This window comes from Triticum aestivum, chromosome 2A (genome assembly GCF_018294505.1).
Source record: "Triticum aestivum cultivar Chinese Spring chromosome 2A, IWGSC CS RefSeq v2.1, whole genome shotgun sequence".
Classification (NCBI taxonomy): Eukaryota; Viridiplantae; Streptophyta; class Magnoliopsida; order Poales; family Poaceae; genus Triticum; species Triticum aestivum.
The window spans coordinates 359514607-359541392 of NC_057797.1; the positions used below are offsets into that span (position 1 = coordinate 359514607).

The 26786-nt window shown below is 43.1% G+C and overlaps 1 protein-coding gene across 1 annotated transcript; it reads right to left on the reverse strand.

Annotated features, from left to right (window-relative positions):
* Positions 1–17581: 17581 nt before the first annotated feature.
* On the reverse strand, positions 17582–26022 carry LOC123188667 (exocyst complex component EXO84B). Its single transcript, XM_044600880.1, has 7 exons — positions 25682–26022; positions 24554–24651; positions 22569–23604; positions 20781–21293; positions 20034–20222; positions 19827–19960; positions 17582–18155 (listed from the first exon to the last, which is right to left on the reverse strand). Exons 1-7 carry the CDS (start codon positions 25886–25888, stop codon positions 17993–17995), a joined length of 2340 nt encoding a protein of 779 aa, XP_044456815.1. The 5' UTR covers positions 25889–26022; the 3' UTR covers positions 17582–17992.
* Between the last annotated feature and the right edge of the window lie 764 nt (positions 26023–26786).

Sequence of the window (26786 nt, forward strand, 5' to 3'; positions counted from 1 at the left end):
TTTGAAGGAATTACAAGACGGTACGACATCGGAGAGTGCCCATTTGGAACTACAAGATGATGAATGCTTGGTGATCATCCACTACTACATGGCAACATCATCTCTTTCCCATGGTGATTTGGATTTCGATCCGAGGTCGGATCTTTCCCAAGGGGGAGGGGATGATGCGGAGCATCCTATGGACATCACCATGTCAAGAGTCCATTCGGTAAGTGACACGTGCCACATCTACTTCATACATACAAAGGTGAATCATCTCCTTTACACGTGTCCACTTGTACCTCTCGAGGATGGTATACTACTTGACCCCTCTCTCGTATGCATACATAGGTGTGAGCGGAGCTACACATTCATCGAGGAGGACTCCAAGAAGAAAAGACATCTACACCATCCAAGAGGGAAGCATGGAAGCGGAGAAGGAAGCGCCAAGAAGAAGGCAGCAACTCCCAGGCAACCCCGTGCGCACGGGCCCCTCCGATCCCGTGTCCACGCCCCCCCCCCCCCCAGGCTGGCGGTCCTGAAGCCCCCGTGTGCATGGGCGTGTACCGTGCCCACGGGACCCCTGTGTCCACGGGCCCAGGGACCCCGTGAGCATGGGCCCTTGCTTCAGGTCTCTGGACACCCCGTGCGCACGGGCTCCACTTACCCCATGTGCATAGGGCCCCCTGTGTGTTGTTGTGGGCTTTGCCCATGTAATCCCCATTTCACCCCAGCTTACCCCTTCATCCCTTGGACCTATATATACTCCTTCATCTCCTCCATTTAGAATTAGCTAAGAATAGATCTAGATATTAGAGCTTAGCTCATGTACCTCCCCTTGTGGGATTCCTCTTGAGAGAGAGACACTCTATTGGAGTTCAAGGCCTCCATTGGAGAAGATCCCTAGTGGATGAAGACCCCCTTGAGGGAAGGATCTATCTAGATCATCAAGCCCTCATCTCCTTCATAGGATTTGGGATGAACTCTACCATGTATCTTATTTCCCTTTGATTGTTCATGTACCTTGTGGATCTTGTGTGTTTGATTGTCTAGTGGATGTGTGATTGGACTTGTTCTTGAGTGTTCCTCTTGTATTCCCTCTTATGTTCATCTTGTTCTTGGGGATTCCCCCTCCAATTCGTGAAATATCTCCACTTAGGGTTCCACCCTATGTCACCAATCTTCACCTTCTTCACCATAGCATCAAGAAGTTGAGCCTCACGAATCTAATCTTCCAAAGTAGGAGAGACTTGGAGGTTGGCCAGAAATCCTTGAGGAACAACTTGCAGATTGAGTTTGCGGAAAGCTTCACAAAGCTCTGGTTGGTAAGGCTTGATAATCAAACTGTTGCAGTAAGCCTTCCTACTCAATGCGTCAGCAATTACATTGGCCTTGCCTGGAGTATATTCGATACTCGAATTATACTCTTGAATCATCTCAACCCAACGAGTCTTCCTGAGGTTGAGATTTGGCTGAGTGAAGATGTACTTGAGACTCTTGTGATCAGTGAAGATGTCCACTTTTCTTCCCAACAAGAGATGTCTCCAAGTTAAAAGAGCATGCACAACTGCCGCCAACTCGAGGTCGTGAGTGGGGTAGTTCTTTTCGTTGGGCTTCAACTGGCGAGAGGTATAGGCCACAACTTTCTTCTCTTGCATCAACACTGCACCAAGACCTTGAAGGGAAGCATCGCAGAAGACCTCAAACGGTTTGGATTCATCAGGAGGAGTCAGAACTGGAGCAGTGACTAACTTCTCTTTTAGGGTGTTGAAAGCGATTTCACATTCAGGCGACCAGACATACTTCACATGCTTCTGGAGAAGGTTGGAAAGAGGCTTCGCAATCTTAGAGAAGTTCTCAATGAACCTTCGACAATAGCTTGCGAGCCCAAGGAAGATGCGGAGTTGCTTCACATTCTGAGGTGGTTCCCAATTCACAATTGCAGACACCTTCTCAGGATTAACATCTATGCCCTTGGTGGAGATGATATGCCCAAGGTAGAGAACCTCGTCGAGCCAAAACTCGCACTTTGAAAACTTCGCATAGAACTGATGTTCTCTGAGTTTATCCGGCACCAAACGCAAGTGCTTGGCATGATCCTCCTTGTTCTTGGAAAAGACCAAAATGTCATCGAGGTAGACCAAGACGAAGTCATTTGTGTAGGCATTGAAGATGAAGTTCATCATGCGAGAGAAAGTTGGAGGAGCATTTACAAGGCCGAAAGACATGACAGTGTATTCATATGAACCATAGCTTGTTCTAAATGTTGTCTTGGGGATATCTTCTTCACGAATGCGAATCTGATGATAGCCCATACGGAGGTCAAGCTTGGAGAATACTTGAGCACCTTTGAGTTGTTCAAACAGCTCGTTGATGTTGGGAAGTGGGTACTTGTTCTTTATGGTCTTCTTGTTCAATGGACGGTAGTCGAGACAAAGTTGGTCTGTTCCATCCTTCTTCTTGACAAAAAGAACACCACAACCCCATGGAGAAGAACTTGGTCGAATGAGACCCATACGCTCTTGAATATCGAGTTGCTTCTTCAGCTCCTTCAACTCTTCAGGTCCAAGCTTGTAAGGACGTTTGCAAACAGGTTTCGTGCCAGGCTCAAGATTGATGACGAATTCAACTGGCCGGTGCGGAGGCATTCCTGGAAGCTCTTCTGGAAAGACGTCTTGATATTCGCAAACGACTGGAATCTGAGAGATGGCATCCAGCTCACCCTTCTCATTGAGAGAAAACAGTCGAATGGTATCATCCCGAGCGGCAAAGACGATTACATCCTTAGACGAATGTGTCAATTGAATCTGCCTGGCAGCATAATCAAGCTGAGCCTTGTGCTTAGAAAGACAGTCCATTCCGAGAATAAGATCAACATCCGAGTTACCAAGGACCATTGGAGAAGACAGAAACTTATAGTCGCCCAACATGATAGTAACATCCGGAGCCATCATTTTGGTGTTCGTGAACAAACCCAGAGAAGAAACCGCTATCGGCTTAGGCAAATCAACAGTATGCACATCATGCATGGATGCAAAAGGCTTCGATAAGAATGACAAAGATGCACCAGTATCAAAAAGAACTCTGGCAGGAACATCGTTAACGGGAAGGTTACCCATTATCACATCTGACGAGTCCTCTTCCTGAGCTGCGTTCATCATGTTGATCTTAGCAGACTTGGGATTATGCTTGACCACTGCGGAGCTGGCAGACCTCATAGGAGGAGGAGGAGGAGGAAGACACCTCTGATTGAAGCATTTGTTGGCATAGTGATCCTTCTGCTGATACTTGTTGCACGTGACCTCCGAGAGCGGACGGTGGTACGGAGCACTTGATCTTGGAGCTTGAGACGAAGTCTTGTTCTGAAAGCCTGGGTTGGGTGGGTGGGAAGATCCATTGCCACCTTTGCTCTTCTGCTGATAAGGCTGACGGAACGGAGGAGGAGGCAACCAATACTTTTGCTGCTTAGTCACCACTTGAGTTGAGGAAGAAGGAGTTGCATCTCTGACTCTCTTCTTGGAAGCATCGCACTTGAGTTGAGCACTCTCTTGTTTCAGTGCCATATTGTAGAACTCATCGTACTTCTTCGGCTCAAAAAGCATAAGAGCTAGTTGGAGAACTTCTCTGAGGCCACCCCTGAACTGATAAATCATGCTCTTCTCGTCAGGGACGTCTTGCTTGGCGAAACGAGCGAGCCTCTGAAACAGAATGTTATACTGGTAAACAGACAAGCTGGCTTGCTTCAGGTTGCGGAATTCCTCACGCTTGCTCTCAACAACACTCTGAGGAATGTGATGAGCTTTGAAGTCTTGACGGAATTCATCCCAGGTAATCACACGACCTCCTCTGGGATCTTTGTATTGTTGAAGCCATTCTGCAGCTTGGTCTTTGAGTTGGAACGAGGCAAACTTGACAAAGTCTTCAGGCCTGACGTTACTGCACTCGAAATGCTTGCAGATATCCACGATGCAATCATCAGCGTCTGAGGCCTCGACATAGTTGCTGAAGGTCTTTAGCTGGTTAGCGAGGAACTCGTTGAGTGTAGCAAACTGATTCTGATTGTTGCCATGGCCTTGGTTGCGCTCTTGCAAGAGTTGCATGATCAGCTGCGTGTTTGCATTGGTAGCGCCCATCACAGCTTGACATGCCTCCGGAGGTGGAGGTTGTGGTGGCGGATCAGGATTCGGAGTTACGCGTTGGAGGAGCCATCCTGAAGAGGGTGACATCCGTTAGCATCTTGACAGACATATATTCAAGCTGAATCAAATGGATCGAAATTGCAACATATCCGAACAAAATGAACGAATGCATTCCAATTGAAATGGTCACATTTCCATAAATTGAGAAGCCACTTAGATAGAGGTAGAAGAACAAAACAACAAGGTACGGACATGAACAAATACTTGGTGAGGATTACCCAATCACAAACCAAATATCCGCGGAAGAAATACTAGAGCTACAAGAATTCCCGCCTATGGAACTCCCGAACCTTTCCGGTTATGCAATCAGGTGTTAGGGATACGGGGGAAGCATAATATCTCACCCAAAGCTAAAAAATCCTACATCCAGCAGTATCCATCCTTCAACACATAACCAAGAAAACTTCAGAAATCATCTACCTCAACCTTCGAAAAGCATCCGTTATACGAGTTATGGCAATACTCCCGAACTCCCACCCCAGTACTGGGTGGCGTCGAGGTTATCTCACCAACAACTGCATAAAAGAGATTTTTGATGTCGGCGAAACTCAGGTATTCCAGAATTGCAACGATAAAATTGTGACGACAACACCTCGGAGATCAACTCCCCGGGACACTGCCACAACCCCTAAATGTCAAGAGGCACCAAGAATAATGTTCTCGTCACAAAACCATCGGAACGATTCCAAGATACCCGCGTGATCCGAAAAAAAAATTAGTGAAAGTTGGGAAGAGAAGAGTCAAAACTCTACTTCAGGATGCCTCACCAGAGCGACGAAGGGACTGAGGAGTAAAAGAATCCTACTCTCCGGTATATATAATCCTAAATGACTCAAAACATTTTTCTAGACTCAACAACGCCAGTGATTCGATCAAGCAGGGGGCTCCTAAAGTCGGGGAAGGCTCTGATTACCAACTTGTAACACCCTTGATGCGGCTATATCTCCCACGTGTCGGAGCACGACTTAGAGGCATAACCGCATTAAAGGCAATGTCGCAAGTGAGGTCATCTTCACAACAACCCATGTAATAAATAAGGGAAAGAGATACATAGTTGGCTTACACTCGCCACGTCACACAATAGCATAAATATTAATACATTCATCCAGTTACACTCAAGGTCCGACTACGGAACCAAAATAAAGATAAACCCCAAATGCGACAAAGTCCCCGATCGCCCCAACTAGGCACCACTACTGATCGTCTGGAAAGGAAACGTAGTAACGATGTGAGTCTTCATCGAACTCCCACTTGAGCTCAGTCGCATCATCTGGAGCGGTATCATCGGTCCCTGCATCTGGTTTTGGAAGGAATCTGTGAGTCACAGGGACTCAGCAATCTCACACCCTCGCGATCAAGACTATTTAAGCTTATAGTAAGGGTAAAAGTATGATGTGGAGCTGCAGCAAGCGACTAGCATATATGGTGGCTAACATACGCAAAAGAGAGCGAGAAGAGGAGGCAAAGGCACGGTCGATGAACTATGATCAAGAAGTGATCCTAGAACAACCTACGTTCAAACATAACATGAGACCATGTTCTCTTCCCGGACTCCGCCGAAAAGAGACCATCACGGCCACACACTATGTTGATTCATTTTAATTAAGTTAAGCTTTAGGTTATCTACAACCGGAGATTAACAAATTCCCATCTGCCCATAACCGTGGGCACGGCTTTGGAAAGATCAAATCCCTGCAGGGGAGTCCCAACTTAGCCCATCACAAGCTCTCACGGTCAACGAAGGATATTCCTTCTCCCAAGATAATCCGATCAGACTCGGTATCCCGGTTACAAGACATCTCGACAATGGTAAAACTAAACCAGCAAAGCCACCCAGATGTGCCGAAAAATCTCGATAGGAGCTGCACATATCTCATTCTCAGGGCACACCGAATGAGCAAGATGTCGGGTAGGTCAGCCCAGAGTTGCCCCTGGTAGCCCCGGACATCGCTCAGTTTGGACCAACACTTAGAGAAGCACTGGCCCGGGGGGGTTAAAATAAAGATGACCCTTGAGTCCGCGAAACCCAAGGGAAAGGGCTAGGTGGCGAATGGTAAAACCAATGTTGGGCATTGCTGGAGGAGTTTTATTCAAGGTGAACTGTCAAGGGGTTCCCATTATAACCCAACCGTGTAAGGAACGCAAAATCAAGGAACATAACACCGGTATGACGGAAACTAGGGCAGCAAGAGTGGAGCAAAACACCAGGCATAGTGCCGAGCCTTCCACCCTTTACCAAGTATATAGGTGCATTAAAGTAGACAAGATATAATAATGATATCCCAACAAAGAACATGTTCCAACAAGGAACAAACTACAATCTTCACCTGCAACTAGCAACGCTATAAGAGGGGCTGAGCAAAGCGGTAACATAGACAAATAACGGTTTGCTAGGACAAGGTGGGTTAGAGGTTTGACATGGAAATATGGGAGTTCGTCGTGGGACGTCGCCGGAGTACTTGAAGACGCCGGATCCAGGGGAGAAGAGGCCGGGGATGGCGAGGTAGGAGCGGCGGAGGGCGGCGCCTCGGGTTGGCGCTTGCCGGCGAGGAACGAGGTGGCGGCGGGCGATGGACGGTGTCGCCGGAGCGGGGCGGAGGGCGGCGGCCGGTCGGGCGAAGCGGCGAGGGCGGGCGGCACGCAGCAGGAGGATAAAGGCGGCGGGCGCGGGTGCTCGATGGGCTTCGGGGGCCCCGACCGGGCCGAGCGGGCCTGCGGGGATGAGGCGGAGATGTGGGCGCCCGCCCGGGACACATGGCGGCGTCCTATTGGTCGGCGGCGGCGGTGCGAGGTGTCCGACTAGGAACGAACATTGTCCGACGGCGACGTGAGAGAGGGGGCTAGGGTTTGCCCGAAAATTTTGGGGGGAGATCTATTTATAGAGGTAGATGGAGCTAGGAGGATCCAAATTGAGCATGGTTTGCGGGCACGCGATCGTGATCAAACAGCCTAGGTGATGGAGGAGGTTTAGGTGGGTTTTTGGGCCACTTTGGAGAGATGTTGGGCTGCAACACACACGAGGCCTTTTCGGTCCCTCGGTTAACCGTTGGAGTATCAAACGAAGTCCAAATGGCACGAAACTTGATAGGTGGTCTACCGGTAGTAAACTAAGGCCGCATGACAAGTCTCGGTCCAATCCGAGAATGTTTAATACCTGCACACGAAAAGAGGTAGAAAGGGACATCGGAGGACATAGGAGCGCCGGAATGCAAAACGGACAACGGGGAAAATGCTCGGATGCATGAGATGAACACGTATGCAAATGCGATGCACATGATGACATGATATGAGATGCATGACAAAGACCAAAACAACACAAAGACAAAAACCCGACAACGAGGAAATAACATAACTTAGTGCCGGAAATGGCAAGAGTTGGAATACAAATATGGCAAGTTACATACGGGGTGTTACAAAACCCTTCTCCCATCTAGGGAGGAGGTCAAAGAAGAAGAAGACGAAGGGGCCCCCTCTCCCCTTCTCTTCCGGTGGCGCCGGAATGCTACCGTGGCCATCATCATCATCACCGCGATCTACACCAACACCTCTGCCATCTTCACCAACATCTCCGTCACCTTCCCCCCTCTATCTACAGTGGTCCACTCTCCCGCAACCCGTTGTACCCTCTACTTGAACATGGTGCTTTATGCTTCATATTATTATCCAATGATGTGTTGCCATCCTATGATGTCTGAGTAGATTTTCATTGTCCTATCGGTGGTTGATGAATTGCTATGATTGATTTAATTTGCTTGTGGTTATGTTGTTGTCCTTTGGTGCCCATCATATGAGCGCGCGCGTGTATCACACCATAGAGTTAGTTGTATGTTGATAGGACTATGTATTGGAGGGCAAGAGTGACAGAAGCTTCAACCTAGCATAGAAATTGATGCATACGGGATTGAAGGAGGACCAATATATCTTAATGCTATGGTTGGGTTTTACCTTAATGAACATTAGTAGTTGCGGATGCTTGCTAATAGTTCCAATCATAAGTGCATAGAATTCCAAGTCAGGGATGACATGCTAGCGGTGGCCTCTCCCACAAAATACTTGCTATCAGTCTAGTAAAGTAGTCAATTGCTTAGGGGCAACTCCTACCATCACTTTTCCACACTCGCTATATTTACTTTATTGCTTCTTTACTCACAACAGCCCCTACTTTTTATTTACTTGCTCTTTATTATCTTGCAAACCTATCCAACAACACCTACAAAGTACTTCTAGTTTCATACTTGTTTTAGGTAAAGCGAACATCAAGCGTGCATAGAGTTGTATCGGTGGTCGATAGAACTTGAGGGAATATTTGTTCTGCCTTTAGCTCCTCGTTGGGTTCGACACTCTTACATATCGAAAACTGTTCGATCCCCTATACTTGTGGGTTATCAAGACCTTTTTTTGGCGCCGTTGCCGGGGAGCCATAGCGTGGGGTGAATATTCTCGTGTGTGCTTGTTTGCTTTATCACTAAGTAATTTTTATTTGCTATTCTTAGTTGTTCTTTATCTTTAGTTATGGATATGGAACACGAAATACCAAAAAACTTAGGTGTACTTGCTACTCATGGAGATGGGGAACCTCCTAAAACCCTCGATGCTAGTTATGTGAAAGATATTATGTACTACTTTAATAATCCTGAGAAAACCCCATTCAATTATGTAATGGGAGTAACGTTGGATCAGCATGAATACTTTAGGGATTACCGCTTGACACAAAAAGGGAAACTATTATGGGATCAAATTCATATATTGATGTGGTATGCTCGGCAAGTATGCTTGAGATATGATTGTACTTGTTGCTCTAGGGTGAAGGCTCCACACCTTCCCTTTCATGTGAATTTAATGATAATGAAACCTTGGCTTCTTATGCTAATGGTATATATGATTACTATGATGTGGAACAAATAGAAGAATTTATTGCTTTTAAGGGTGCTTATGAAATTGAACCTTTGTTTGAAAAGAATGAAGCTTTTGATGATGATGTTTATAGGCCTGAAAATTTAGCTATCTTAAAATATTGATATGATAATTATGAATATAATTCCTATATTAATGCGCTTATTGAGAAAGTCTCCGTTGTCCAAGAAGAGAATAATATTTTGCAGGAATCTATGGAAGAAGAAGTTGATGAAACTGTGAGCTCATTGGATGAAAAAGATGATGAGGAGAGCGAAGAACAAAGGAGGAAGAGCGGATTAGCTACCCATGCCCACCTTCTAATGAGAGTAACCCTCCAACTCATACATTGTTTAATTTCCCTTCGTGCTTACCGAATGATGAATGCTATGATAATTGCTATGATCCCATTGATTCTTTTGAAATATCCCTTTTTGATGATGCTTGCTATGCTTGTGGCCAAGATGCCAATATGAATTATGCTTATGGAGATGAACTTGCTATAGTTCCTTATGTTAAACATGAAATTGTTGCTATTGCACCCACGCATGATAGTCCTATTATCTTTTTGAATTCTCCCGACTACACTATATCGAAGAAGTTTGCACTTATTAAGGATTATATTGATGGGTTGCCTTTTACCGTTACACATGATGATTTTGATAGATATAATATGCATGTGCTTGTTGCTCCTACTTGCAATTATTATGAGAGAGGAACTATTTCCACCTCTCTATGTTTCCCACGCGATAAAATTGCAAGAAACTGTTTATACTATGCATTGGCCTTTACTTTGTGTGCATGAATTGTTCTTTTATGACATGCCGATGCATAGGAAGAGAGTTAGACTTCGTTGTTACATAATATATGTTACTTTGTGCTCACTACTAAATTAAAAATCATTGTTAATTAAAATTGGCTTTGATATACCTTGGGATCCGGGTGGATTTATTACTCACTATATGCCTCGCTTAATGGCTTTAAAGAAAGCGCTGCCAGGGAGACAACCCGGATGTTTTAGAGAGTCATTTATTTCTGTAGAGTGCTTTCATATAGTTTAAAAACAACAAAAATAAAGAGGGGAATGCAAAACTTTTCAACAAAAATAATTATCCCCTTGTACAATTCCATTGTATTATAAAAATAATGTGCCAAGGTTTGCCTTTAGGATGTTTATATTTGCTTGATGGTTTGTACGGTGCAGGACAGAAACTTTGGTTGTAGTTCGCGATTTTACATTTTTAGATGGAATGTCAAATGTTTCTGATTCTTTTTGAACTATATTTATATACAAATTTTTTAATTTTTTCTAATTTTGGCAGAATTTTTCAAGTATCAGAACTATGGTGAATGTTCAGATTGTTACAGACTGTTCTGTTTTAGACAGATTCTGTTTTTTATGCATAGTTTGCTTGTTTTGATGAAACTATCGATTTATGTTAGTGGATTAAGCCATGAAAAAGTTATATTACAGTAGACACAATGCAAAAACAAAATATGAATTGGTTTGCAACAGTACTTAGAGAAGTGATTTGCTTTATTATACTAACGGATCTTGTCGAGTTTTCTGTTGAAGTTTTGTGTGGATGAAGTGTTCGATGATCGAGAAGGTCTCGATGTGAGAAGAAGGAAGAGAGGCAAGAGCTCAAGCTTGGAGATGCCCGAGGCACCCCAAGTAAATATTCAAGGAGACTCAAGCGTCTAAGCTTGGGTATGCCCCGGAAGGCATCCCCTCTTTCTTCAACAAATATCGGTATGTTTTCGGATTCGTTTCATTCATGTGATATGTGTAATCTTGGAGCGTCTTTTGCATTTAGTTTTCATTTTTCTTTTATGCACCATGTTGGTATGAGATAGTCCTTGGTTGATTTATATAATGCTCTATGCACTTCACTTATAACTTTTGAGTATGGCTTTATAGAATGCTTCATGTGCTTCGCTTATATCATTTGAAGTTGGACTGCCTGTTTCTCTTTACATAGAAAAGCGCCATTTGTAGAATGCTCTTTTGCTTCACTTATATTTGTGAGAGCGTGGGCATATCTTTTGTAGAAATAATTAAACTCTCTTGCTTCACTTATATCTATTTAGAGAGATGACAAGAACTGGTCATTCACATGGTTAGTCATAAAATCCTACATAAAACTTGTAGATCACTAAATATGATATGTTTGATTCCTTGCAATAGTTTTGCAATATAAAGATGGTGATATTAGAGTCATGCTAGTCGGTAGTTGTGGATTAGTAGAAATACTTGTGTTGAGGTTTGTGATTCCTGTAGCATGCACGTATGGTGAACCGTTATGTAACGAAGTTGGAGCATGATTTATTTATTGATTGTCCTCCTTATGAGTGGCGGTCGGGGACGAGCGATGGTCTTTTCCTACCAATCTATCCCCCTAAGAGCATGTGCGTAGTACTTTGTTTCGATAGCTAATAGACTTTTGCAATAAGTATGTGAGTTCCTTATGACTAATGTTGAGTCCATGGATTATACGCACTCTCACCCTTCCACCATTGCTAGCCTCTCTAGTACCGCGCAACTTTTGTCGGTACCATAAACCCACCATATACCTTCCTCAAAACAGCCACCATACCTACCTATCATGGCATTTCCATAGCCATTCCGAGATATATTGCCATGCAACTTCCATCATCATCATATACATGACTTGAGCATCATTGTCATATTGCTTTGCATGATCGTAAGATAGCTAGCATGATGTTTTCATGGCTTGTCCGTTTTTTATGTCATTGCTACGCTAGATCATTGCACATCCCGGTACACCGCCGGAGGCATTCATATAGAGTCATATCTTTGTTCTAGTATCGAGTTGTAATATCGAGTTGTAAGTAAATAAAAGTGTGATGATCATCATTATTAGAGCATTGCCCAAGTGAGGAAAGGATGATGGAGACTATGATGCCCCCACAAGTCGGGATGAGACTCCGGACTTTAAAAATAAATAAAAGAGGCCAAAGAAGCCCAAATAAAAAAAGAGGCCAAAGAAGCCCACCAAAAAAACAAAAAAAACAAAAAAAGAGAGAAAAAGAGAGAAGGGGCAATGTTACTATCCTTTTACCACACTTGTGCTTCAAAGTAGCACCATGTTCTTCATATAGAGAGTCTCTTGAGTTATCACTTTCATATACTAGTGGTAATTTTCATTCTAAAACTTGGCTTGTATATTCTGATGATGGGCTTCCTCAAATGCCCGAGGTCTTCATGAGCAAGCAAGTTGGATGCACACCCACTTAGTTTCAGTTTGAGCTTTTATACACTTATAGATCTAGTGCATCCGTTGCATGGAAATCCCTACTCACTCACATTGATATCTATTGATGGGCATCCCCATAGCCCGTTGATACGCCTAGTTGATGTGAGACTATCTTCTTCTTTTTGTCTTCTCCACAACCACCATTCTATTCCACCAATAGTGCTATGTCCATGGCTCACGCTCATGTATTGCGTGAAAGTTGAAAAGGTTTGAGAACGTCAAAAGTATGAAACAATTGCTTGGCTTGTCATCGGGTTGTGCATGATGTGAATATTTTATGTGGTGAAGATGAAGCATAGCCAGACTATATGATTTTGTAGGGATAACTTTCTTTGGCCATGTTATTTTGAAAAGACATGATTGCTTTATTAGTAGGCTTGAAGTATTATTGTTTTTATGTCAAATGATAGATTATTGCTTTGAATCATTCGTGTCTTAATATTCATGCCATGATTAGATTACATGATCAAGATTATGCTAGGTAGCATTCCACATCAAAAATTATCTTTTTTATCATTTACCTACTCGAGGACGAGCGGGAATTAAGCTTGAGGATGCTGAGACGTCTCCGTCGTATCTATAATTTTTGATTGTTCCATGCCAATATTCTACAACTTTCATATACTTTTGGCAACTTTTTATACTATTTTTGGGACTAACATATTGATCCAGTGCCCAGTGTCAGTTCCTGTTTGTTGCATGTTTTTTGTTTCGCAGAATATCCATATCAAACGGAGTCCAAACGGGATAAAAACAGACGGAGATTTTTTTTTAATATATATGATTTTTGGAAAGAAAAATCCACGCGAGACGATGCCCGAGGGGGCCACGAGGCAGGGGGGCGCGCCCCTGACCCTCGTGGCCACTCCGTAAGGCGGTTGGTGCCTTTATTTCGCCGCAAGAAAGCTAATATCCGGATAGAGATCGTGTTAAAATTTCAGCCCAATCGGAGTTACGAATCTCTGGGAATATAAGAAACGGTGAAAGGGTAGAATCTGAGAACGCAGAAACAGAGAGAGACAGAGAGATAGATCCAATCTCGGAGGGGCTCTCGCCCCTCCCATGCCATGGAGGCCAAGGACCAGAGGGGAAACCCTTCTCCCATCTAGGGAGGAGGTCAAAGAAGAAGAAGACGAAGGGGCCCCCTCTCCCCTTCTCTTTCGGTGCCGCCGGAACGCTGCCGTGGCCATCATCATTATCATCGTGATCTACACCAACACCTCCGCCATCTTCACCAACATCTCCATCACCTTCCCCCCTCTATCTACAGCGGTCCACTCTCCCGCAACCCGATGTACCCTCTACTTGAACATGGTGCTTTATGCTTCATATTATTATCCAATGATGTGTTGCCATCCTATGATGTATGAGTAGATTTTCGTTGTCCTATCGGTGGTTGATGAATTGCTATGATTGATTTAATTTGCTTGTGGTTATGTTGTTGTCCTTTGGTGCTCATCATATGAGCGTGTGCGTGGATCACATCATAGGGTTGGTTGTATGTTGATAGGACTATGTATTGGAGGGCAAGAGTGACAGAAGCTTCAACCTAGCATAGAAATTGATGTAGACAGGATTGAAGGGGGGCCAATATATCTTAATGCTATGGTTGGGTTTTACCTTAATGAACATTAGTAGTTGCGGATGCTTGCTAATAGTTCCAATCATAAGTGCATAGAATCCCAAGTCAGGGATGACATGCTAGCGGTGGCCTCTCCCACATAATACTTGCTATCTGTCTAGTAAAGTAGTCAATTGCTTAGGGGCAATTTCACAACTCCTACCACCACTTTTCGACACTCGCTATATTTACTTTATTGCTTCTTTACTCACAACAGCCCCTACTTTTTATTTACTTGCTCTTTATTATCTTTCAAACCTATCCAACAACACCTACAAAGTACTTCTAGTTTCATACTTGTTCTAGGTAAAGCAAACATCAAGCGTGTGTAGAGTTGTATCGGTGGTCGATAGAACTTGAGGGAATATTTGTTCTGCCTTTAGCTCCTCGTTGGGTTCGACACTCTTACTTATCGAAAACTGTTGCGATCCCCTATACTTGTGGGTTATCAATCTCCGACGTATCTATAATTTTTTGTGTTTCATATTATCAATCTTGGATACTTTATATGCATTTTTGTACTATTTTATATCATTTTTGGGAATAACTTATTAACCCAGTGCCTAGTGCCAATTGTTGTTTTCTGCTTGTTTTTGGTTTTCCAAGAAATCAGTACCAAGCGGAGTCCAAACGCTATGAAACTTTTTGACGATTTTTTTGGACATAAGAGACCCTAGAAGCTTCGGGAGGAGACAGACGCAAAGCAAGGAGACGGCAAGGCAACAGGGTGCGGCGAGGGGGTAGGGCGCGCTCTGTTACCTTGTGGGCCCCACATGGCTCCGTCTGGCCTAATTCCACTTCTATAAATTCTCAAATATTGGGAAACCCTAGAGAGCCACCAGAAACATTTTTTCTGCCGCCGCAAGTTTCTGTTCTTTCGCGATCCCATCTGGAGGCTTTTCTGGTACTCTATCAATGGGGAATCGATTACTAAGGGCTTCTACATCGTCCTTGCAGCCTTTCGATGACACGTGAGTAGTTTACCACAGACCAACGGGCCCATAGCTAGTATCTAGATGGCTTCTTCCCTCTCTCTCTCTTTGATCTTCAATACAACGTTCTCCTCGATCTTCTTGGAGTTCTATCCAATGTAATCTTCTTTTGCAGTGTGTTTGTTGGGATCTGGTGAATTGTGGGTTTATGATTAGATTATTCATTGAAAGTAACTGAGTCTTTTCTGAACTTTATTATGCATGATTATGATAGCTTTGTATTCCTCTCCGATCTATCTGTTTGGTTTGGCCAACTAGATTAATTTATCTTCAATGGGAGAGGTGCTTTGTAATGGGTTCAATCTTGTGGTGTCCTCACCCAGTGATAGAAGGGGTAGCGAGGCACATATTGTATTGTTGCCAACAAGTTTGTCATTAATGATGGATTTGTGTTCAACAAGCTAGGCATTCCCAGTTAGCTCTGTTTGTCTTTTGTTGTTGCAGCAGGCGCATGGAGGACGATTAATGGGACACTTTGGCGTGAAGAAGATGGAGTACGTACTTGCTGCACATTTCTTTTGGCCAACGGTGAGAGGAGATATTGAGTGTTTTGTTGCTCGCTGCACTACATGTCGAAAAGCTAAGTCATGAGTCAATACTCATGGTTTATATATGTCTTTGCATCTACCTAGTGTTCCATGGGAGCACATATCCATGGAACTTGTGTACCTCAGACAAAGAAGAGGAGGGATAGCATATTTGTTGTCATGGACAGATTTTTGAAAATGGCACACTTTATACCATGTGTAAAAGCGATGATGCTGCTAATGTTGTTAAATTATTCTTTCATGAAATTATTTACTTGCATAGTGTGCCAAATACTATTGTTTAGGATCATGATACTAAATTTTTTAGCCACTTTTGGAGATGTTTATGGGCTAAATTAGGGACTAAAGTGCTTTTTAGTACTACATGTCACCCCCAAGCTTATGGACAAAGTAAAGTAGTCAACAGAACACTGTCTACTATGCTTAGGGTTATTTTGAAGAATATCCTGAAAACATGGGAACAATGCTTGCCTCATATTGAATTTTCTTATAATAGTTCATTGCATTCTACTACTAAGATATGCCCTTTTAAAATTATGTATGGTTTCCTACCTCGTGCACCCATTGATTTGCTGCCTCTTCCATCTGCGGAGAAGGTTAATTTTGATGCTAAACAATGTATTGAATTGATCTTTAAAATGCATGAGTTAACTAAGGAAACATTGAGCACATGAATGCTAAATACAAACTTGTTGGCCATAAGGATAGAAGAAATATTGTGTTTAAAGCAGGAGATCTTGTTTGGTTATATTTATGGAAAGATAAGTTTCCTGATTTACGCAAACTTAAGCTTATGACACGTGTTGATGGTCCTTTTAAGGTGCTAGAGAATATAAATGATAATGCATATAAACTGGAGCTGCCTGTAGATTTTAGAGTTAGTCCCACATTTGACATTGCATATTGAAGCCTTATTTGGATGCGGAAGATGAGCTTCCATTAAGGATGACTTTAATTCAAGAAGGGGAGGATGATGAAGACATCCCTACCACAGTTACACCCACAACCCCTGCTACTACACATACTGGACCAATTACTAGAGCTAGCGCATGCTAATTGAATTATCAGTCATTTTCGTTTGTTGCTAATGATTCATGTTCATGAGAATATGATGCTTTCTAAATTGGATACAATTGTGTTATTTAGGAATGAAGGGCCTGGCACGGACAAGGGGGATGAACACTGAAGCAGGATCAAGCGTGGAGATGAAGGCACATGCGAAGGGAACAAGAACAAAGTTTCTAGCGGAGTTGTCGGCACTTTGAAGCCACCATGATGACATACAAGAATATGGACGAAATATACAAGATGACATTTCATAAATTTCCTCCATAGCTTATTATAGATGTTGCGCCACCTTATTTTAGGGCCAGCCATGTAATTTTGAAATACCTTATTTTAGGTTGTTTTTAGAGTCTGTGTTGTAGGGGAAGCGATTCAGGAGGTGTTTCAGTCCCACCTTATCAAGGGTGGACGAAATCTCCTCTCTTTTCCCCTATAAATACAGCCCTGGAGGCGTCGCTCAGACGGGTTTTTTTTTAATTAAAGTTCGCCATAGTTACAACTTGCGTACTTCGTTTATGTCCAATGACCAGGCCGAGACGTTTCAAACCCCCACTTCCATCAATAAAGCTTTCTCTTAAATTCGCAATATCCAGATTGCGATCTCAGTTTCTTGCTTATTCTTCGCTTGCATGTAGGAAATAGACCCTCATGATCAGATTGATCATGCTTCGGCGTGGTCAATAACTTCGGGGGTTGGTTTAGTGATTACTAAGGCATGACATCGACTTTTACCAAAAAACAATAGTTATCATCTCATTGAAAGACGGACACCTTTCGCCTCCATTACTGGTGGTGGTCACTCATCCTTTCATAGAAAATGCATTCAAATTGTCCAAGCTGTTTGACCAAGCAACACGCAGTAATTTCCTATCAGTTGCATATATAGGATTGGGCATTTGGTTGTCTCCTGGAGATGCCAGGTTCATTAAAAACCAATCCAAAATAATATGTGGCAATAGAATCTCAGAACAAAACGCAACAACTACAATTTCTACAACTCTCCATGGAAGATATAACGTTTCATCTCATTCACATCATCCCACAAATCATGATAAAGTGGCACTTGCTTAAGAGATCGACATCTGGCTTTACAGTCAGAAAAATGACAAGGGTGACTCGCCCATGACTTGTTCACTCTACACAAATCCTGATGAAGGAATGATCCGGTGATACAAAACTCAATGTCATATACTAGTCATGCAAGACGCAACGCTCGCAGGACTCAGCGCTGTGAAACAATTGCAAAGGATTTTGTTTCCTAGGTCAAACAATTATCAATCTATGCTAGCACGGCAGATGCAGAACAAAGAAGGAAAACAGAAACCCAAAAAATAAGATCAGAGGAATATGAAAGGAGAGAATGTAGTATATTACTTATTATACAATGACCTGCCTACAAAAAGACTAAGCCTGCAAACTAAGAGCTGCCATGGGATCTGAACGATGACATAGAGTGTGCTGAAACAGAGGCAGTCGGGCTGTTAATCTCCCTGTCCCCATTGGCAGCCCTACCCCTTCCACTGATCATGCCGACAACCTCTTGAGCGACATCCATGAACCAATCATCGCCGGGAAGGACACTGCACAAAAGCAAGCATACTGATCTCAATTTAGAAGTCCACGGAAAAAGCAACGAGCAACTTTGTAGAGAAACAACCAAGGGCCTCCTTGGATGAGTAATACTCCCTCTTAAACTAATATAAGAGCGTTTAGATCACTATATTAGTTTACGGAGGGAGCATTTTGGAAAGTTTTGGTATATACGTCAAATTCCCCCAAGGGGTGCTTTTTTTACTCCACAAGAAATTGAACAAAAGAGCTGCCATATTGGCCTCTTTCTTGCATGTGGCAATTGAAGTATTTTGAGGTATCTCTTTTTGAACAGAACTAAATGAAAAAAAGAAGAATTGGAAGAGTGCAAGTTTTCTCGATACGGGGAATTACTAAACCATCCTGAGGCAAACTGTTTAACTGCGATCCAAATAACAGGCTGGTCACCATGACGAATTGGAGAGAAGGTATTTTCAGAGTATTAATGCAATCTGAGAATCCAGGAAACATCTTTCTAGCTATTCAGGTACATAGCTAAGATTATAATCGACAGATGGCTACATTTTACATTCATGCTAAATTTTACACCCTCTGTTCCTAAATATAAGGCATTTTGACAGTTCACTTTAAACTGCCAAAACGTCTTACATTCAGAAACAGAGTAGTAGTAAATACTCCCTCCGTCCGAAAAAGCTTGTCCCAAGCTTGTCCCTCAAATGGATGTATCTAGCACCAAGTTAGTGATAGATACATCCATTTGAGGGACAAACTTTTTCGGACGGAGGGAGTAGGAAATACATCAAACAGCTATTTTCATAAAACGATCCTCCAAATTATACCATTACCAACACTCTAAACACATAGATAACTGCCTAGACATAACTTACTGAGTGGATGTTTAGCTCCATGGAGCTGCTGCTCCACCGTATGCACCCGTAGGATAAAGTATTGTTGCCATGGGGATCTCAGGTCAATTAGGATACAGACATATAACAGCAATGCTACACCTACGTAGGAGATCTTACGTAATTAACATAAATGATTAAGCGGCATCGTTTGATTGGATGGAATTAGGGAAGGGAGGCCCACCAGTTGAAATCAGGAGGGGGGGGGGGATTTATTGGTTAGAGATGGAAAGTTACGTAAGTTTTCGTAGGCCTTTTCGTAGGTCTAGCATTTTTGGACATATAAACTGATGTATAAAGAACATGCCACGATGCACCGCAGCTCCTTGATTGCATGCAGGTCCCAATGAGAGAAGGAATGAATAAAACAGCTAGGTTCACTGGAGCTACAGCCCCGTGATTTCAAAGGACATTGCCACCATAACATATCCCTCAACCAAACATGGAGCTATCATATTCTTTGAATATTTCTAGATAATTTGAGGAGGCAGCAGTGGTGGTGGCACAAGAGATTCTATAGTGTAACTAACTCTATGCCAGATGTATTACTGTTTAGAGAATCTTAGCAGCCGGCAGCTTTGCTAGGAAAATTTGCTTGGCTGTCCAAGCAAACTAAGTAGACATGACATAGCTTAAATATTTCTCCTCAGTTAGTATTTGGATAACATATTTGCGTGCATCACCAACGATCCTAAGCAACTGCAGTTGATAATTATGCTTTTTGGCTGAAATTAGCAGATCCAGAATACTTAGGTCTGAACCAATAGAAGTACAAATAGAAGTCAAGCATAGTACCTATCAGGATTCATTCCGGTAGCAGAAAAGGCACCCATTGCTCTATCAATGATATCCAATATGACTTGATGCACATGTCTAGACAAAAATCGACCTTGTCCGAAGATGATGACAAATTGCATATCCAGGTAGAACTGCAAACAAAGGAAAAAAAATTGTGAAACAAGAGTTGCACCTAAAAATAAGATAAATAAGTAATGAATTTACCTGCTGAAGACCAAGGGGGCCCAAAGGCTTTGGTCCCTGCTCGATCTCTTCCCAGAAGGCCTGATCCTCCGAGAGCCAAAGGATAACTGTCTCAGTGAGCCGCATCATTAGCAAAGTAGCAAATCTTTCTCTACCAACAAACATATCTGCAGCAACGCCTGCCATCCTATTTAGCTTTGCATACAGTTCCTGCAATGAACAGCACATAAGATTAGACCATATTGTTTTGGAACAAGCTTGCTCCATGCAAAGAAAGATAATTATGTTTGACAAGTTGCTGCATTCTAAACTGTACGAGAGTACATTGAATACAAAGGACTAAGATGATGAAAGCTAACATATTGACACGATTTATAACAATGTGCTTGGAATATCACAATAAACGTGCCTTTTTTCAAAATTGTCTATATGTTTCATTTACTCTAGTCACTTGCAACCCCTGGATCATCCATTCCATGTCATCAGTTAATTTTAGTTATAACTGTCCTCCAGTTCTATAAATCACCAATTCATGATAGAATGATAAACAAAAAATACATATAAAGAACTAACATGACCAACTGCACAAACAATGAGATAACAATTATTTCAACGTATCACTGACTGCCTGAGGCACTGTTATCCCTAAAAGCTAAAGGATTTGCAAAACAAAGGTAAGGTTCAGGGATCAACATAAATAACACAAATGGCATACGCACTTGGGTTTAAGTTCTCAAGAGACAATAAATAGTTGCAGCTTGTAAATACCTGGAAAATTGGAGATGGGACCCACTCTGGCTCTTCAACAGTATTATCCATACTAATATACATTTCTGCACTGAGATGGGTATCACCTTCATCTGTAAATATTAGTTCAAGAGCATGCTGCCTGCAGAAACTATCTCTCAACCTGTCCACCATGCGTTGTAATTTCCTTTTCCATTCTCGTAGCTCGGGCACACGGTTTTGCTTATCTGGTCCTCTTTTACGCAAATCATCCATGCTGGACTGGTTTATAGATGACAGCTTCATAGCTGCTCTAGGTAGCAATTCCTCAGCAAGTAAAGATGCATTGGCTAATAAAGCCAACTGCTGTTCCTCAGTCTCTGCCATTCTAATAATCTTATTGCCTAAACCATCTATGTTAGCTTCGTCATCCATTGATCCAGGTAATGCACTTATGAGCAGATTGATGTACAAGCTGAAATTTTTTGCAATCCCATCCATTGTTGAACCCCCTAACTGCAAGCTAAGGAGTGGTGTGACATCCTCAAAGTAGTCCTGAAATTTCCAGGTATTATCAACACATACTGCATATAGTCATACACAATACTTGAAAGGACAATGATACAAGATAGTCACCGCTATCAAAGGAACCGAGTGCAATGGAAGCAGTATGTATCACAAGATCTCTTATATGCATATGTGATGATGTTTAAGCATGACTAACCAATATACCAGGGAAGCCAACTAGAATTAAACAATTCTAGCTATCGCAGGCTGGGACTTTAGTATTACTGTAGTTGATGATTATATGCTTCCAGCTTCTGCAAGACATTATATGATTTGAATTTCGTTGGGAAGCTCTTTGATCTTTTCAACCGCCCGAATGACTGCAATCCTACTGTATTAATATAATGTGTTGTAGCTAGTCTAAAGAATATAAGGAAGGAAAAAAGGATAAACAATTAAATATTCTCATGTCTTTGAACTTCAAAGGCCACATTAATAAATTTTAATTATATGACCCATGAAACACCTACTTTGGTATCAATGTACTATGGAAACGCAATACTTCACTTAAAGCAAACAAAAATAAATAAATGCACTTGACAGGGTCTCCTGTAACATTTATAATTCAGCTATTTCATAGGCTAGTCGAGCAGTTTTTCAAGCCTATGGCTAGTTGGTAACTAATCACCTAGCTTGTCAGGCCAACCAACTACGTTCAACAACTTGCCTACGGTGATCCTCCAGGGACCTTCTGCTGCACCTCCTAATCTGGACAATCCACAGCTACCGCCACCAGCTCCAAGACAAGCCACCAACTCAGATTTCCGCCTTCCCTACATAACGACACCTCTCCTGGCCAATACTCAGGTACTCCCTCCTGTTTCCCTACCCATCCCCTACCCTGGGTATCTCCTGCTCTTCTCTTCTCTATTTCAACCCCTGCTCTGCTCTCGTGACTAGTCACCTAAGTTGGTGGGGACTCGACTCGACTAGGTTGAAGACCTCGTAGTTGAGATACCCATATAGTGACTACTAGAACTACTCCCTCCGTCCCAAAATAAGCGTACAACTTTGTACAACTGGTTGTACAAAGTTGTACACTTATTTTGGGACGGAGGGAGTACATCTTTGTGCGAACAGAAATTCAATCGCTCAAAACAAATGTTAACTGAGGTCGCAACTCCACACACACAAAAAGGGGTTGTGGCTATTTGTTGTGTAGTACCAAGCATGCCAAGATGGATAGGTCACTACCATTTTGATGAAAACAGCAAGAAGGAAAGATTCGTTCATTTTGCTCAAACAAAATGGATCAATCGTTACCTGAACCATAGAATTGAAACGATGTGCACTGCTCGAGAGCTTTGGTTGAAGTGCCAAATTAGCAACAGAAGATCTAGCTAATGGGTGAATACCATTTGGGGGATAAGTGAGTGTCCAGTTATCTGCTGCAGCAAGTGCAGCAGTACTCTCTTCGATTCTCCTCAAGTTAGCATCTAATGCTTGCTCAAGACTGGGCTTGAACTGCTTCAGGAGAACAGCAGAAACAGATAGACCACGAGCTTCCAGCAAGGAACAATGGCCAATTGATATTTGAACACATTCTGCAGCTGCTCTCAAGCCTCCAGCGGCTGCACAAGAAGACAACACATGCCTCTTTACCAGGAGTGCAAAGGACAAAACCTGCTGTGTAGCCCATGTAACCAGCTCAGATGCATAACATGACTCATCGCCAAAAACTTCCACAGAATCACTGAGCGCCTGAGCTACAACTGAAAAAACTTGCTGAGCAAGTGCAGCAGTATATGCCCCACCATATGAGGTGCTTGACGGATGTATTGTTTGCAAATTACATTGAAGCCTTTGATTATGTGCACTGAGTAATAGACTGTGAGCTCGAGGGCCATCACCAAGCCTTTTGAGAGCAGAAGCGGCAGCACGGAGCTCAATGCCACGAGTAGAAGACTGACAGGCAGCTTCAGCAAGCTGGTCTGCCAGCTTTTGACGATTATCAGAGACGGCACTTCTCAAAGCCGAAATTTCAGCTGTAGTTAGAGTTTGTGTCCGGTCTGCAGCAACTCGCTCCGCTTCATCTAGTGCATCTAGCGCTTCATCCACTCTTCTCTCAGCTAGCAAAACATCAAGCATGTCAGGGAAATCTGCAGACCATTTCTGTATTTCTGAAGGCTCCTGGCCTTCAACATTGGATATGTCCTCTTCTGTAGAACCTTCAGTACCCGAAGTCAGGGAATCTATCTGAACTCCTTCAGATAGACCATGGATTAAAGCCGCCTGTGTATTGAGTAAATTTCTAATTGACAAGAGCTCGCCTTCAAGGTCGGATATCTCCTTCGATGTTCTGATGACCAGGAGATCAGTTATCAAATATTAGTGAGGAAATAATGTAGTAACAGGAAGAACAGAAATAAATGGAAGTAATTATTTTAAAACAAAGTCACGCATGCAAATTATGGTCTCACATGCCACAAATTAGACGCTTTGCACATCAACTATGCACCATGAAGAAAATGATACCACTACATAAAGACACATGTAGTGGAACTCTTGACTGCAAGAGAATGGACTTTTCTGATGAGGACAGAAACAAAACGAAATACATGATAGCCAGCACTCTACAGCATTTATTTTTCAAACACAAAGGATGCATATGTAAAAAAGAGGAACTAACTGGCTATATTAAGTGTGATTGAGTAATTGTATGCTACGTGTTTATCAAACAATTTTCCAACCATCCACTTGCTACTCAACTAACAAGTTAGGAACTTTTTTACCTAAATGTTATTTGCATATCGTAGCCATCCCAGAAGGTTTAATGAAATTTCTCATAACGAAGAATCTGCTACGGTAAAACTAAAATAGGCAATGTTTCCGCATAAGCAATTTTTATTAATGCAACCCCCAGCCTGAGACGGTAAAACTAAAATAGGCAAATGCCTCCGCATAAGCAATTTTTATTAATGCAGGAAGTTTCATACAAAGATATCAGTGGCGTTATATTGATTATTGAAGGACCAAAATGCCTTAAGTTGTTCTTCCTGTGGTACTGATGCAGCACATGACAGCGTGGGTGGAAACATTGGCATCAGTAATTAGAAAATACCACTATCATGATGTGTCATACAAAATTTAACGAGAGTAGAAAACTTTATTGGCAACAATAAATAAACTATACCACTCCTGTAATGTGACATCAACTCATCATGATTGGTGGGGTTCATTTCTAGCACAAAGGTGACAAATGGATAAAGGCACCAAATGAAATTGCACTCATGGGGCTACAGCCAGACCTGATGAATGCAGCATAATTTGCATAAACACTTCTGCGCATTTCTTCAGCTGAAGCCTTCTTTAGATCTTGCAGATAGGAGCACAAATGTCTTATTTCCTGTAATGAAGTTGATTTGCTCAGCTATTTTCGTTGTGCATTTTAACACGTACTCATAGCTCTGGTACAGTTTCAATAATGTTGAAGGAAGTCAAGCCTAAGGAATATAACCAATAACAAGCTCAAAAGAGAAGGAAAATAGATAATTAAGGACTTGCAAAATATTCCCGTGAAATGGTTGTGCAAATTTGCAAGCAAATGCAGAAGTTTCAGCTGTTAAACGAGAACAATTGAAGTATGGACGCGAAGTGAGTATTTTAACCGAGGTGAGAATGCAGTTTTTTTGTGAAAACAAAAACTGCACCAGCAGCCTACATTGTAATGCAATACGACATATTTAGATATACTTCAGTGAAGTGGTTGTGAATCTTGTTATCCTGGTAGAAAAACACAAGCAATACACGCAGTATAATTGCATTAACCAGAATGGCAGCATGTTCAAACCTGAACTCCAAGCATTTCCAAATCCTTCTAATAATGCATGCACGCCATGTTGCAGATTACTTTTCAGTTGTCCAGAGCATGCCTAGTTTTCAGTTCCGATATATAATACAGCTAAAACAGCGTCCTTTTTATATCACCAAGGAATCAAGTTTAACCTCCAGCTAAAGTAAAGCATTCACACCTATCATCGGAACAATTCCACTAAAGTAGTGATCTAAACGCTCTTATATTTCTTTACCGAGGGAGTACATTGCAACCACAATCTTCTCACACTCACATCCCCACAGCCAGAATTTTCCATGTACATAGCATGACCCGATAATGCAGACACAATAAAGGAGAAGTTGATAGTGCCAATACCCCCGTAATGAATTGACCTGAATGTGAACACTGATCGAGGCCCCAAATCGCATTTCCCGTACCTCCATACGAACCACGATCACAGGCTCGTCCTGGAAACAGAACGCCGCAAACTCTTTCCCACCACCCAAATCACACCATCCGCGGTCCAGAGTCGGCAAACACAAACGGAGACGGGCCGAGCGCATGCCTAACCCTGGCGACAGATCGGAGACAGCTCGCTCACCTTCTCGTTCATGGTCTGGCACTTGGACTGCACGTAGGCGTCGGGGTCGAAGTTGTCGGTCTTGAAGATCTTGAGCTTGTCGGCGAGCTGCACCCCGCCGTCGCCGCCGCCGCCTCCACCACCACCAACCCCCGTCGCCGCCGCGCCCACCGGGAACACCCCCGAGTGGCCGGCCGGCCTCGACCGTGACGACTTCGCCGACGCCATCCGAGATCCAGAAGCCTCCGACGGTAGGGCGGTGGCGGATTTGAGGCGGGGAAGGGACGCCTTCTCCAAGATCGCCGCGTCCTGGCTGTCGTCGTTTTTTGGGGTGAGGGCTGGGGTATTTCTTATAGCATCCAACAAATATAAAAATGGTCTTTTAGGTGGACAATGAACCAACGAACATTAAAGGTCGCTGCAAAGAGTCAAACGGTCGAATCTTACATTTTTAAGAAGTTGCTCCCCACTACAAGTCATTCTCTTAACATGCAGATAGTCTACCTCAGCATTGCCATGTCACCACTTCAGTTACATATGAGAATAGATGTCAAACAATCTCTCGGTTATTCTATCTCTCTCACCAATCCCTCTTCTGCCTCTCCAACCGCCCAATAATCTCCCAATTAAATCCTCTACCCATTTATTTCCATCACAAATTTCCATTCATCTTCACCATCGAATAAATGCATGACTAGCAGAAACTTCCCTCTTCACCACAACGATTGGAAGCACATCAACCACTGTCTGGCCTAGATAACTGTTGCACCAGTCATCCACCCCAGGAGCATCACCCACCACCACCTACGAGTTTGAACCACGCAGGTTGCCGCCGGCGACGAGCGCGCCGTCGCCAGCCACCTGACCGTCAGTACTGCCCTCGACCAAGCTCCTGCGCGCTCCACTTGCCCCAATCATGTCGCGTTCCACCCCTAGCAACATTCCCAAACACCCGCCGCCAACCCAGCTGCATGCCGCGTGACACCGTCAACAGCCTCACCCATCTTCAGCTGTGGATCCACCTCCTCTAGCATCGATCTGTGCATCGTGTTTCGATCTCCCGCAGCCGGCCAACCTCCTTCGGCGTGCCACCGGGCACGGCTCCCACCCTCCTCCCTCACGCCCA

Bases quoted from the DNA above. Each gene is read 5' to 3' on its own strand.
- LOC123188667 (XM_044600880.1), bottom strand. From the start codon at position 25,888: ATGGCGTCGGCGAAGTCGTCACGGTCGAGGCCGGCCGGCCACTCGGGG. The intron at 24,652-25,681 runs GTGAGCGAGCTG...ACTTCATTACAG, and splicing joins GCCAGACCATGAACGAGAAG to GAAATAAGACATTTGTGCTC. The intron at 19,961-20,033 runs GTAAATTCATTA...CTTTGTTTGCAG, and splicing joins GCCCCCTTGGTCTTCAGCAG to TTCTACCTGGATATGCAATT.